At 39.8% G+C, this 15,574-nt stretch overlaps 1 protein-coding gene across 1 annotated transcript in view; it reads right to left on the reverse strand.

Annotated features, from left to right (window-relative positions):
- Positions 1-1,372: 1,372 nt before the first annotated feature.
- Positions 1,373-15,574, reverse strand: part of CLEC4A (C-type lectin domain family 4 member A) — a 26,094-nt gene continuing 11,892 nt past the window's right edge. The window contains exons 5-7 of the mRNA XM_049772502.1: positions 14,707-14,858; positions 12,270-12,382; positions 1,373-1,511 (exon numbers count right to left, since the gene is read on the reverse strand). Of these exons, the coding sequence (XP_049628459.1) occupies positions 1,373-1,511; positions 12,270-12,382; positions 14,707-14,858 (404 nt within the window). The remainder of the gene's footprint in view (positions 1,512-12,269; positions 12,383-14,706; positions 14,859-15,574) is intronic.

The following is a 15,574-nucleotide window of genomic DNA, read 5'->3' on the forward strand; positions in this document are numbered from 1 at the left end:
ATGAGTCCTAGTGAGATGGATGGATGGTGAGATGATGAGGCCTTTCTCGGCCTGGCCCAGCACCTGCAGCCCCTATGGCCTGGCAGATCTGTAGGTGCAGAGTGATGTCTAGGAAATGATTCACAGGCAGTCAGAAGTTTCAGGAGAAATCCAGCTTTATTACAAGGCCCTAACCACCAAGTGCATATTCTCACATGGCTGTGGGAGGGTCTCACGATCCAGATGAGGTAGGCAGGAGTTGACAGTGAATTAGGGACATTCCCATCACCAGTATTGACCTCCCACCGCCCCTGTTCACAGCATGCTTTCCCTGACTCCACCCTTATCCCCTAAGACTGCTAGCTTGTTGTAGTTTGGGTCTCTTGATTCTATTGTCATTGACTTTGGGTTGCATATGTTTTGTTTTTTGAGCCACACCCATTTGACGCTCAGGGGTTATTCCTGGCTATGTGCTCAGAAGTCGCCCCTGGCTTGGGGGTACCATATGGGACGCTGGGGGATCAAATTGCAGTCCGTCCTAGGCTAGCGCTTGCAAGGCAGACACCTTACCTCTAGCGCCACCTCTCTAGACCCTAGGGCTGATCTTTTCTTTATTTCCACTCAATGTTCATGAGACTGCTTGCCCCTAGTACCATCCACTTCTTTCTTCTTCTTCTTCTTCTTCTTCTTCTTCTTCTTCTTCTTCTTCTTCTTCTTCTTCTTCTTCTTCTTCTTCTTCTTCTTCTTCTTTTCCAATTTATGAGGTATGCATAACAAGCTGTTTCGTGTTCTATGGTTCTGTTTCTAAGTGCAGAGCCAGGAGTAATCCCTAAGTGCAGCCAGTTATGACCCCAAAATAGCAACAACAACAACAAAATATATATACACATAGGCTCAGTTCAAAATAACAAATCTGTTTAAGAATAATGAAAATAATTGGATGTTATTATTTTGCTGTTGTTTAATCCACAAATAGAAAAATTCATAGTTGAAGGAACCACATCAATTAAAGCTATAGCCAATACTTAGCATTGAAACAAATAAAAATTAAAGGAGCAGAGGCTCCCTTCACATTCTTCTTCAAAGATACTCTACATACAATATCAACTCTATGCTCAGAATATGATGAGTGAATATGGACACTGAATTATTCAAGAAGATGTGGTGTACTCTCGTATCATCAGTGAATTGGATTATAGCCACCTAAAAATGTCAAGGAAAGGTTTTATACAGGACTCACAAATTAATGTACAGTAAAATTAATCAACTGTACTATTAAAAGCACAGTTAAGTTATTATATAGTAAAAATCATTCTGTTTCATGAAAAGATGGAAATTAGTCCTCTACAATGGTGGACACTAGTTCAATCAAGGTTCATGAAAAATATTCCATTCACGAGGAATACTTCATCATCTTGCAAATTGATCTATGCTGCCGATCACACCTGAGATCATTCCAGCCCCACTTATTATTAAAGTGTAATGTACCACATGGTTCGTTTATATCATTGGGTTCACCGGGGAGCCAGAACCTGTTTAAAAGAAAACAGGATAAACATGTTGCTCAAACTGTGCCATGAAGAGAGGCTCTGAGAGAAGGGGCTGTCCTGGAACTTTCTTAGTGTCAGGTCAGAGACATATAAACAGTATCTCCCTGCTCCTGCAGGATTTCTCCATTTATATCTGCTATTTCCTTTGAAAACTATGCTGAGATCATCTAGTGTTGCGCCATCTCATTTCCTTAAACACCCTACCAGCAGGCATCCCAGAGGCTCCCTTCATTTTGTCCTTTCATGTGTCCTATTTGCAGACACTATCACCTTAATATGCTCCCTTCAGTGATGAATGACCTCCCCAGGACACAAGAATCTAAGTACAGTAGGTACTTCTCCTGCAGCATCATTTGAAATATTGATTAAAAAAAAAAAACTCTAGGCCAGGGGCCGGAGAGATGACATGGAGGTAAGGCATGCAGAAGGTCAGTGGTTCAAATCCCAGCATTCCATATGGTCCCCTGAGCCCACCAAAAGCGATTTCTGAGCATAGAGCCAAGAGTAACCTCTGAGCATTACCAGGTGTGACACCCCCCAAAAAAAAAACAAAAAAAAACCTCTAGGCCAGGACCACTTTCTGCATGGAGTCAGGATATTGTCTCCATGTCTTTGTGCATCAGCTCTGAGAATGCCTAATTTCCTCCCAAAACCCAAAGATGTGCATGTTATGCTAGGAATGTGTCTTACATGGAAAAAGAGGAAGGGAGAGAGAGAGAGAGAGAGAGAGAGAGAGAGAGAGAGAGAGAGACAGAGACAGAGACAGAGACAGAGACAGAGACAGAGACAGAGATTGCATGTCTACATGTTATGTGTGTAAGTTTAAATATTTCCTGCAATGGAAGAGGTATCCTGTCCAATGTGTTACTCATCTTGAATTCCACCCACCCACAATATCAACTGATGAACTAACACAAATGAATTATTAATGTTTGGAGCTCTGGCTCAGAGCAATAATTTAACGAGTCAGGCTCAAGTCTTGCATGGATCAACATGGGGCTGTATCCACAGCATACCCACCACCAGGAGTAATTCCTGAGGACAAGTAAAGAATAACCCATTACTTCTTGGTGTCCTGCCCCCTACTTTCCTCCATGATGCAGCCATGAAAGGCTCCAGTGGAAAAAAATCTCCAAACAAGTTATCAAAATAGGCTATCTCCCCAAAGGGGAAGCCTGATTCCTTCCATGTGCTTTAGCACAGAGGAGACATTTTAAAAGGCCACTGCTCGCTTTGCACCTGCTTGGTTCCCTATCCCCTGCTTTCCACCACAATATAGCCATGAAATGCCTCAGCAAAAAAAAATCTACACCCACATCAAGGTAGGCTGTTGAAACAAAAATTTTTAAGATGGGCTATATGGGTCTTATGCGAATAAACCTCAGGGGTGAGGTCTTTTTGTAATCAGGCCAAGGATATCTGTTTCTGTTTTCCCCATATTTTTCTGGGCCTATGCAAACAACAGAGATTGCCACTGTCATACTTTACTATTATTTTTCTTTAACCCTTATCCTTTAAGAAAAAAAAACTTCACTGAACTTAAAAACAAATAACTGTAGTAGAATGCCTGTCTCAAATACAGGCAGGGATTGGGAGGGGGGAATGTTACACTGGTGAAGGGGGTGATCTGTTTGTGACTGTAACCCAACTATAATCATGTTACTTAAATAAAATATTAATAAAAATTAAAAATAAAAGATGGGTTATATCCATCCACGAATGAGGGGAGTCAGACGAGTGCGACCACAAAGAGGAGCATCTTCTAGCCAATGAACCCCACCATAACATGTAAGATTAAAAACCACACTACAGACATGACAATAGGGAAACAATGCGGGTCAACACCATGCATAGAGAATAAAGATGACAGCTATGATAACCCAAAAAGTGCCAAATACCTAAGTTAGCCTCTCAGATAAGTAATTTAGAGAAGAAATCTGGAGGATGTTCAACGAACTCAAAGAGAACATAGATCAAGCAGAATGAACCACAAATAAAAATCAAGAGGATATGAATATAGAAATCAAAAAACTCCAAACTGAAATCACAGAACTGAAAAACTCAGTAGATGAAATGAAACCTCAATGGAAAGCCTCTCCAACAGAGTAACAGCAGCTAAGTTATCAGTGATGAGATGCATAGAATAGAAGAGATTGGAAAGAGCCTTAAAGGAAATGATAAGACAATGGAAAAAGAATGTAAACAGACAAAAATAGAAGTCTTTGATAAATGCAACAAAACAACAAAAGAATTATTGGAGTCTCAGAGACCCAGAAATAAAATCCTCAGGAAGAATCAATAGTCGAGGACATCATTACAGAGAAACTCCCAGAGCTAAAGACTGCATGATCTGCTTGTCCAAATAGTTCTAGCTAAAAAAGACCCAAAGAAAATCACCCCAAGAGACAGCCTAATCACAATGACAAATACCACAGATAGGGATAGAACTCTGCAAACAGCAAGATCAAAAAGGGAAATTACATTGAAAGGGGCATGTTTAATAATTTACAGCAGACCTGTCACAAGAAACCTTCAAGGCCAGAAGGTAGTGGTGGGATATAGTGACAAAACTCAATGAAATGGATGCTTCATCTAGAATACTGAACACAGCCAGACTCATTCTCAGGTTTGAAGGAAGTATGCATAGCTTCACAGATAAACAACTCATAAACTTAATAGACTGATTTAAAAGAAAAACTGAAAGGTCTACTTTAAGACAAGGCAGACCAAACATCCACACAAAGATGACACAAATGTTATGACAATTATCTCTTTCACCAGTTAAGAGACAGAATGACGGGCCCAGAGAGATAGCACAGCGGCGTTTGCCTTGCAAGCAGCTGATCCAGGACCAAAGGTGGTTGGTTCGAATCCCGGTGTCCCATATGGTCCCCCATGCCTGCCAGGAGCTATTTCTGAGCAGACAGCCAGGAGTAACCCCTGAGCACCACCAGGTGTGACCCAAAAACAAAAACAAAAAACAAACAAACAAAAAAAAGAGACAGAATGACAAAATGGATCAAAAAGCTGAATTCAACATTCTGCTGCCAACAAGAAACACATCTGAATAGTTAGAACAAACAGACTCAAAATCAAAGGCTGGAGGAAAAACATCCAAGGAATCAACTCCCTTAAAAAAGCTGAAGTGGCCATATTAATATCAGTAGACACAAACTTTAGACTCAGAAAATTATTTCATAATAATCAAAAGATATATACAACAGGAAGAAATCACACTCCTAAACATATACACACCCAATGAGGGACCAGAAAAATATTTAATACAATTGCTGATATCTGAAAGAAGACATCAATAGCAACACAATAATAGTGGGAGAACTCAACACTGCCCTGTCACCCCTTCATAGGTCAACCAAGCTGAAACCCAACAAAAATATACTAGCTCTGAAAAGAGAAATAGAAGAAAGTGGACTAATAAATATATATAGAGCACTCCATCCCCAGAAAACTGGATACACTTTTTTCTCCAAAGCACATGGGTCATTCTCCAGCACATACTGGTCCTAAAAACATATCTCAATAAAATAAAAAGAATAAAAATTGTACATACTACCTTCTCGGATCACAAGACACTGAAATTAGAAGTGAACTACAGGTGCTTCTTCTGAGGAAATTGAGAACCTGAAGGGAGCCCTGTCCTGTGCTTCTCTGTCTTTCCTGAATTCTTGAAGCTCTCCTCAGAGCCCTGGGAAGCGAACCCCCAAAAAACTGCATCCTGAAGCTGCCCAGCGAGCGAGTGAGTGAGTAAGAAATGGCTGGCTATGGGGGTTGCCAGGTGGAGTGCTGATTGCTCTACCTGCAGAGTCTCCATCCTGCTGTGCTTCTTCTGAGGAAACTGAGGACCTGAAGGGAGCCTTGTCCTGTGTTTTTCTGTCTTTCCTGAATTCTTGAAGCTCTCCTCAAAACCCTGGGAAGCGAACCCCCAAATACTGTCACCTAGAGGCCCCAATAAACCAATAAACCCCACCACAGCACGCAGGAAAAACCACACTACTAGCGTGACAATGAGGAAAACTTGCAGGCAAACATCATGCACAGAGAATGAAGACGATAGCTTGAATGACCTAAAAAATTCCAACCATATGATTAACCTCTCAGATAAGGAACTTAAAATAGAAATATGGAAGATGTTTGTAGAACCCAAAGAAAGCATAGATCGATCTGAACAGAAAACAAAGACAGAAATCAGAAAAATCCAAACTGAAATAGCAGATCTGAAAAACACTGTAGCTCAACTGAAAACCTCAGTGGATGGCCTCAAAAGCAGGGTAACAGCAGCTGAGGACAGAATCAAAGTACTGGAAGATGAGATGCAGAAAAACTCAACACAGCAGAAGAAACTGGAAAAGAACCTTAGGACAAACGATCAGGCAATGGAAAAAGTACTCAAGGAATGCGAACAGATGAAAATAGAAGTCTTTGATAAACTCAACAGAAACAACATAAGAATCATCAGAGTCCCAGAGGCCCAGGTAGGAGATCTCCAGGAAGAATCAACTGTCAAAGACATCATCAAAGAGATACTCCCAGAGTTAAAGACTACATGCAATCAAATCCTGCATGCCTTAAGAGTACCAGCTAAAAAAGACCCAAAGAAAAACACCCCAAGAAACATCCTCATTACAATGACAAATCCTACAGATAGAGATAGAATACTGAAAGCAACAAGATCAAAAAGGAAATTACATTCAAAGGAGCATCCCTAAGAGTTACAGAAGACATGTCACAAGAAACTCTCAAGGCCAGAAGTCAGTGGTGGGATATTGTGAAAAGACTGAATGAAACGAATGCCTCACTGAGAATACTGCACCCAGCCCGACTCACATTCAGGTTTGAAGGAAGGATACATAGCTTCATAGATAAACAGCAGCTCAGAAACTTCACAGATGAAAAACCAGCCTTAAAGAAAAACTGACAGGTCTACTCTAAGACAAGAGAGACCAACAAACACAGCAAACTTATCTACAAAGATGACATTAAATCCTATGACAATCATCTCCCTCAATGTCAATGGACTAAATTCACCAATTAAAAGACACAGAGTGGCAAAATGAATCAAAAGGATGAATCCAACCTTCTGCTGCCTACAAGAAACACACCTGAATAGTCAAAACAAGCATAGACTCAAAATCAAAGGCTGGAGGAAAATCATCCAAGCAAACAACACCCTTAAAAAAGCTGGGGTGGCAATATTAATATCAGATGACACCAACTTTAGACTCAGAAAAGTGGTAAGGGACAAAGATGGACACTATGTACTAATCAAGGTATATGTGCAACAGGAAGAAATCAGACTATTAAACATATATGCACCCAATAAGAGACCAGCAAATTATCTAATACAGTTACTGACAACTCTGAAAGAAGACATCGATAACAACACAATAATTGTGGGAGACCTCAACACGGCCCTATCAACACTTGATAGGTCAACCAGCCTGAAACCCAACAAATACATACTAGCCCTGAAAAGAGTAATGGAAGAAAGAGGACTAGTAGATATATCTAGGACACTCCATCCCAAAAAACCTGGATACACATTCTTCTCCAATGTACATGGGTCATTCTCCAGGATAGACTACATGCTGACACATAAAACATACCTCCATAAAATCAAGAGAATAGAAATCTTGCAGGCTACCTTTGCTGACCACAAGGCTCTGAAATTAAATGTGAACTACAAAGGCACACAAAAGAAAAACTTTAACAATTGGAAATTAAACACCCTACTACTGAACAACCAGTGGGTCTGAGATGAAATCAAAGAGAAAATCAAAACTTTTTTGGAAACAAATGACACTGAAGACACAAATTGCCAGAATCTATGGGACACAGCAAAAGCAGTCCTGAGAGAAAAATTTATAGCTCTACAAGCACACATCAGGAAAGAAGAAGGGGCAGACCTGCATAACTTAATGACACAACTCATAAAATTAGAAAATAAAAAAAATTAGAAAATGACCAACAAAAGGAACCAAAAAATAGGGAGACAGAAGGAAATAACAAAGCTGAAAGCAGAACTCAATAAAGTGGAAAAACCAAAAAACAATCCGAAAGATCAACGAAAGCAGAAGTTGGCTCTTTGAAAAAATAAACAAGATTGATAGACCATTGGCAAAACTTACAAAGAAAGAGAGCGAGAGAAACCTGATAACCCGTATTAGAAATGAAAAGGGGGAGATCACGACAGATATTGCAGAGATCCAAAGGGTCATCAGATACTACTTTGAGAAACTTTATGCTACTAAACAGGAGAACCTAGAAGAAATGGAAAAATTCTCGGACACTTACAACCTTCCAAAGTTAAGTAAAGAGGATGTAGCATATCTAAACACCCCATCGCTACTGAGAAAATTAAAACTGTAATCAGACATCTGCCCAAAAAAGATAGCCCAGCCCAGATGGATTTCCTAATGAATTCTTTCAAATCTTTCCAGAGAAGCTACTACTAATCCTAGCCAAGCTCTTCCATGAAATTGAAAAAACAGGAACACTCCCAAACAGCTTTTATGAAGCCAACATCACCTTTATACCAAAACCAGACAGAGATGCTGCCAAAAAAGAAAATTACAGACCAATATCCTTGATGAATGCAGATGCAAAGATCTTCAACAAAATCCTGGCCTCACCACTCCTCTTCAACATAGTACTGAAAGTTCTTGCTATAGCAATCAGGCAAGAAAAAGATATCAAAGGAATACAGATAGGAAAGGAAGAAGTCAAGCTCTCGCTGTTTGCTGATGACGTGATACTCTACTTAGAAAACCTTAAAGACTCTACCAAAAAGCTTCTAGAAACAATAGACTCATATAGCAAGCTGACAGGCTACAAAATTAACACACAGAAATCAATGGCCTTTTTTACACCAATAATGATAGGGAAGAAATGAAAATTAAGAGAACAATCCCATTCACATTAGTGCCACACAAACTCAAATACCTTGGAGTCGACTTGACCAAAGACGTGAAGGGCCTATATAAAGAAAACTATAAAGCCCTGCTCCAAGAAATAAGAGAGGACACACGGATATGGAAACACATACCCTGCTCATGGATTGTCAGGATTAACATCATTAAAATGGCAATACTCCCCAAATAATTCTATAGATTTAATGTGATCCCCTTAAAAATACCCATGACATTCTTCAAAGAAATGGATAGAACACTTATGAAATTCATCTGGAACAATAAACACCCTCGAATACTTAAAGCACTCCTAGGGAAAATGAAAATGGGAGGCATTACTTTCCCCAACTTTAAACTGTACTACAAAGCAATAGTTATCAAAACAGCATGGTATTGAAATAAAGACAGACCCTCAGATCAGTGGAATAAGCTTGAGTTCTCAGAAAATGTTCCCCAAGCATACAATTACCTAATTTTTGACAAAGGAGCAAGAAATCCTAAGAGGAGTAGGGAAAACCTCTTCAACAAGTGGTGCTGGCAGAACTGGTTAGCTACTTGCAAAAAAGTGAACATAGACCCCCAGTTAACATCATGTACAAAGGTAAAATCCAAATGTTTAAAGACCTTGATATAAGACCTGATACCATAAGGTACATAGAACAACACATCAGTAAAACACTCCATGACATTGAGAGTAAAGTCATCTTCAAGGAGGAAACTGTACTTTCCAAACAAGTGGAAGCAGAGATCAACTGATGGCAATATGTTAAGCTGAGAAGCTTCTGCACCTCAAAAGAAATAGTGCTCAGGATACAAGAGCCACCCACCATGTGGAAGAAACTATTCACCCAACACCCATCAGACAAGGGGCTAATGTCCAAAATATACTGACAGAACTTTACAAGAAAAAAACATCTAATCCCATCAAAAAATGGGGAGAAGAAATGAATAGACACTTTGATAAAAAAAAAAAATACAAATGGCCAAAAGGCACATGAAAAAATGCTCCTCATCACTGATTATCAGGGAGATGCAAATCAAAACAATGATAAGATACCATCTCACACCACAGAGATTGGCATACATCACAAAGAATGAGAACAATCAGTACTGGCAGGGATGTGGAGTGAAAAGAACTCTTATCCACTGCTGGTGGGAATGCTGTCTAGTCCAACCTCTATGGAAAGCAATATGGAGATTCCTCCAAAATCTGGAAATTGAGCTCCCATTTGACCCAGCTATTCCACTCCTAGGGATATACCCTAAGAACACAAAAATACAATACAAAAACCCCTTCCTCACACATATATTTATTGCAGCACTATTCACAATAGCCAGGCTCTGGAAACAACCAAGATGCCCTTCAACAGACGAATGGCTAAAGAAACTGTGGTATATATACACAATGGAATATTATGCAGCCATCAGGAGAGATGAAGTCATGAAATTTTCCTATACATGCATGTATATGGAATCTATCATGCTGAGTGAAATAAGTCAGAGGGAGAGAGAGATGCAGAATAGTCTCACTCATCTATGGGTTTTAAGAAAAATAAAAGTCATTTTTGTAACAATCCTCAGAAACAATGAGAGGAGGGCTGGAACTTCCAGCTCACTTCATGAAGCTCACCACAAAGAGTGGTGAGTGCAGTTATAGAAATAACTACACAGAGAACTACCATAATCATGTGAATGAATGAGGGAACTGGAAAGCCTGTCTGGAGTACAGGTGGGGGTGCGGTGGGATGGAGGGAGATTTGGGACATTGGTGGTGGAAATGATGCACTGGTGAAGGGGGGTGTTCTTTACATGACTGAAACATAATCACAATCATATTTGTAATCAAGATGTTTAAATAAAGAGGAAAAAAAAAGAAGTGCACTACAAAGGGACACAGAAGAAAAAATTTAACACCTGGAAATTAAACAGATCACTACTGAACAAGCAGTGGGTCAGGGATAAACTCAAAGAGGAAATCAAAAGATTTCTGGAAACAAATGCCAATGAAGATACAAATTATCAGAATTTGTAGGATGCAGCAAAGGCAATACTAAGAAGAAAATTTATAGCTTTGCAAGCATACATCAGGAAGAAGGGGCCTACATAAATAGCTTAATGACACAGCCTATAAAATTGGAAAATGATCAACCAACAGAATGAAATATATGTCCAGGACTAGAGCAATATCACAATAGTAAGGCATTTGCCTTGCATGCTAATGACCCAGGATAAATCTGAATTCAACTCCTGGCAACTCATATCATCCCCAAGCCTACCAGGGGTGATTTCTGAGTACAAAAGCCAGGAGTAAACCCTGAATGCTGCTGGGTATGGCCCAAAAACACAAACAAACAAACAAACAAAAAAAAAACAGAAGTTCCCACAATTATTTGGCTATTTTCTCATTTACAACAACAACAACAACAACAAAACAACAAATTCTGGGGATTCAGAAAAATAGTCCAGCAGTGAGCCTCTTGCCTTGCACACAACAAAGCCAAGTTTGATTCCCAAGTTCTGCCAGGAGTAAGTCCTGAGTGCAGAGCCAGGAGTAAGCCCTAAGCATTACCTTTAATGGCACAAAAAAAAAAAAAAAAAAAAAAACTAAAAATAAATGCCACTCAGTAAAAGTCTTGGAATCTACCACCTTTTTGAAGAAAAACCAGTTGTGTCCCCCAGTACCACATCACTATCTTGGGGGTGTATCACTGCATTAAGAAACACTAAAGTTGAGTGAAAGTCCAATTTATCTCAGACAGTGAAGATTGGCTCAAAGCAGGTAATGAACCCAAAATACTAAGAATTTCAAAGAAGTTACAAAAATTAAAGCATCAGACTATCAAGATTTAGTTGATTTAGTATAAAACTAACATTAAGGGACCAGAGTGATATCACAAGAATAGGAAATTTGCCTTGCATGCAGTCAACCCAGGACAGACCTGATTTCGATCCCTGGCATCTCATATGATCTTCTAAGCCAGAGCAATTTCTGAGAGTATGGCCAGGAGTAACTCCTGAGCATCACCAGGTGTAGCCCAAAAACCAAAAAAAAAAAAAAAAAAAAAAAAAACCCTAAGTAATTAGTTATAATATCAAGTGAAATTTGTATTTAAATATATAAGTACAATGGGGCTGGCGAGGTGGCGCTAGAGGTAAGGTGTATGCCTTGCAAGCGCTAGCCAAGGAAAGGACCACGGTTCGATCCCCAGGCGTCCCATATAGTCCCCCCAAGCCAGGGGCGATTTCTGAGCACGTAGCCAGGAGTAACCCCTGAGCATCTAATGGGTGTGGCCCGAAAAACCAAAAAAAAAATATTGGGGCCGGGCGGTGGCGCTAAAGGTAAGGTGCCTGCCTTGCCTGCGCTAGCCTTGGACGGACCGCGGTTCGATCCCCCGGTGTCCCATATGGTCCCCCAAGCCAGGAGCAACTTCTGAGCACATAGCCAGGAGTAACCCCTGAGCATTACCAGGTGTGGCCCAAAAATCAAAAAAAAAAAAATAAATAAATAAATATATAAGTACAATGATTTGATAGTGAAAAGCCATGGTTTGGATGCCATGATGCAACAGGTTTCTAAAATCTCTAATCTCTGTTTCCTCACTTTAACAAAATCTCTAATCTCTGTTTCCTCACTTTTACAGAGAGTAAAACAAAATGTGGCTCACAAACTTCTTTGGAAGATTAAATGATAAAAAAAAATATTCCCTTGTGCCCAAAGTGAAAATTACAGAGACCTCTTACAATCACTGGTAGTTGAAACTCCCTACAAACCTGCCTGATCCAGAACCCACCATTCCTTTAGCTCTGTACTCACGAGATACTAGTGTTGAACGGTGTCTGATCTATCCATTGCCAATGACTCCTGTCCTGTGATCTTAACAGACCTATAAAATAAGTTGTTTTATTTACAGTCTTGGTGATGAAATCCTGAGGAAAGAAAATAAAAGAGGAATTACAACATTTAGAGTACTAGGATTGTATGTGGTTGAACAAGAACAAAGCTCTCACTGAGCACCACAGAGTCAAGGACACAACTTAGGAGCACAGTATCTAACTTAGACCATTTGGGCTGCTATGAGAAATAGCTCATATATAACAGAAAAGTATTTCTCACAGGCCTGGAGGTAGGAAGTCTCAGTTAATGACAGCACATGTGTAACCTTCTGTCTAGTGTTGACTCAGAGCCTTGATTTGTCCTCACACCATGCAAAAGATGAGGTAGTTGTGTGGGATATCTTTTCTAAGTTTACTATTCCATGCATGATGGCTCTGACATTCTCACATTAGCCTCTTCCCAAACTCACTTTCTAGTACCATCACCTTTGAAACTGTGTGAATTAAAAGGTGACACCAACATTGAAAGCATAGCACTAGTCAGCACACATGGATGCAATTTCTACCTGAAATCAGGTGTGAATGGACAGCCCATCCACTTGTTGATATTGATACTCACTTCCCTGCTTTTCATTACTAGTAGTAGGTTGCAGCATTAAGCAGGAGAACTTTTTGCAAATTGAATTATTTTTTTTCATTATTTTTTCATTATTTCATAAATGTCTTACCTCCATTTTTTCTATAGGAACATGAATGTTGCTACTAAAAGGACACTCCAGGAATTGCTGAGGGTACCATTCAGTGCCAGGAATGAAACCTGGGTAATTCTGAAAGCTAAATTTGTGCTCCAATCTTTGAGCCACCTTCCACTTTATCTTCATTTTTTTTTATTTTTTTAATATGTTTCAATTTTATTTAATTTTTTTGTTAAATCACCATGAGATACAGTTACAAAATTGTTCATAATTGAGTTTCAGTAATAACATGTCCAATATCCATCCCTTTATAAAAGCACATTTCATGACACCAATGTTCCCAATTTCTCTCCTGGCCCCCCTACAGCCCCCCTACCTGCCTCTAACAGCAGAAGTTTTTCTTCTTTCTTTCTCTCTCTCTGTTTTCCTTTTTATTCCTTGCAAACAGTGTGGTTTGCAACACTACAAATTAGGAGGTACAGTGCATATCACATTATTTCCTTTTGGCACCTAGTTCTTGTCCAGAGGAATCATATCCAACTATCATGTCATAGCGGTCCCTTTTCTGACCTAACTGCACTCCCCTGCTCTTTGTGGCAAGCTTCATACCTCGGACCAATGCCTCCTCATCTATTCTTCTTTTTAGTTATTACTACCATGCTACCTCTCTGTTTTTTAATAACCCACAAATGAGTGTGATCATTCTTTGTCAATTCTTCTCCCTCTGAGTCATTTTAGCATAATTGTCTCCATATTCGTCCATTTTCCATCCATTTCATGACTTCATTTTTCCTAACAGACGCCCTACCTTCATTTCTGAATGTCGCCTATGACTCCTCACAATGGACCTTCAGCCACATTTGCCTTACTATTCCTCCTCTATTGCCAAGAGTTACATGTTAAAATCACAAATAATATTTTACTATTTGACTGGTTTTTCAATTTTGAAAAATATGCTTATTATTCCCAAATAATAATGGTTTTTGTCCTTCCACTCCACTGCCTCAGATTATATTACAAATTTCCCCCAAATTATAGCAAGGGGATAATTTAGGAGTAGCTAAAGTTGGTATGGAACTCAAAGATTTAGATATTCATTCCCATCAACTTTACTGAATTGTTGTGTATGTAAATATTTTAGGGAATTATTATGTTACTGACCCTACCCTAAACAAAGGGGGAATTGTTGTGTATGTAAATATTTTAGGGAATTATTATGTTACTGATCCTACCCTGATCGGTGATTGTGCCCTACCCTAGGGTGTGTGACCTGGCATTCTGCCCCCACCCTAGGGTGGTACCTGATTCTGCTTCCACCATTGGGTGGTATCTGATCCCACCATTGGGTGGTACCTGATTCTGGGAGATAAAAACAAGGGTCTGTGGAAGGCGAGGGGCTTTTGGCTGGAACTTATGCTGAGGCTTTGGGCTTCAGTCTTGTCCACCGAATAAAGCTAATATTTCCATAAGCCTGACTGTCTGCGAGTTGTTTACCCACCGTTTCACCTCAGAACCGTCGGCTAGACAGGGTGGCAGACAAGTGCTCCGAGCTGGAGGGGAAAGACCTCATCCTCCATCCCTCCATCAGTCAACCTCTTCAGGGGCTGACTTGCAACACTGAATCAGCATCAAGATCCTCAACTATGAAAACCTCCTTCCAGGCTACAACAGGAGAGGACAAAGACCAACAGGACTGTGACTCCAACGTCACCTAGAAAATACCTGCTCCTCCTTGCTATTGATCACCAGTAAGTGAGCCTGCATCCCTTCACAGTTCTTCTTACTCTTCTCCCAAGTTGTCTCTTCAGTAGAAATGAAGTAGCAGTTCGAACCAAATGACATCCAGTTCTCTGGACAGCAGCTCCATTTTTTCCCTGTATTACAGGGTGCCACAAGGGTGCAATGTCAAAAACATTATTTTTAAATGTGTATAGGGGCCGGAGCAGTGATGCAAGTGGTAAGGCATCTGCCTTGTCTGTGCTAGCCTAGGACGGACTTCGGTTCGAACCCCCAGCATCCCATATGGTCCCTCAAGCCAGGAGTGATTTCTGAGCGCATAGTCAGGAATAACTCCTGAGCGTCACCGGGTATGGCCAAAAAAAGAAAATAAAGAAGAAAAAGAAAAGAAAACAACTGAAAGAAAATAGAACAAAAAATGCAGGATGGGCAGGTAGACAGAAAGAATAAAATAAACATTATTGGAATATCAGAAAAATAGGAACATAATTGAAAAAAAAATAAGAGTTTGTGATTTCCCCCAAATTAGTAAAGGAAGCCAAATCACAGAACAGGAAAGTCATGGACACCAAGAAAGAGATATGTCAAAGAAATCTATACCTAGACATAATGAATTCAATGAAACATCAAAAGTAGGCTTGCTTTTCAAGCCTGTGTTCTTCCTTGAACAACTATATGGCTTACTTGTCTCTATATCTCTGCTGGCTCTTCAAGCTGTGTTCCCTCTTGAACATGTATTTTCACACTCTTCCCTCACATCTTTCTACATAAATGTCATTCAGTGAAAACTTGCTTCACTAAAAAATATCAAAGAAAAAGGTGCAATACTTAAAGAAGTAAAAGAAAAAAGTAC

This window comes from Suncus etruscus, chromosome 4 (assembly GCF_024139225.1).
Source record: "Suncus etruscus isolate mSunEtr1 chromosome 4, mSunEtr1.pri.cur, whole genome shotgun sequence".
Classification (NCBI taxonomy): Eukaryota; Metazoa; Chordata; class Mammalia; order Eulipotyphla; family Soricidae; genus Suncus; species Suncus etruscus.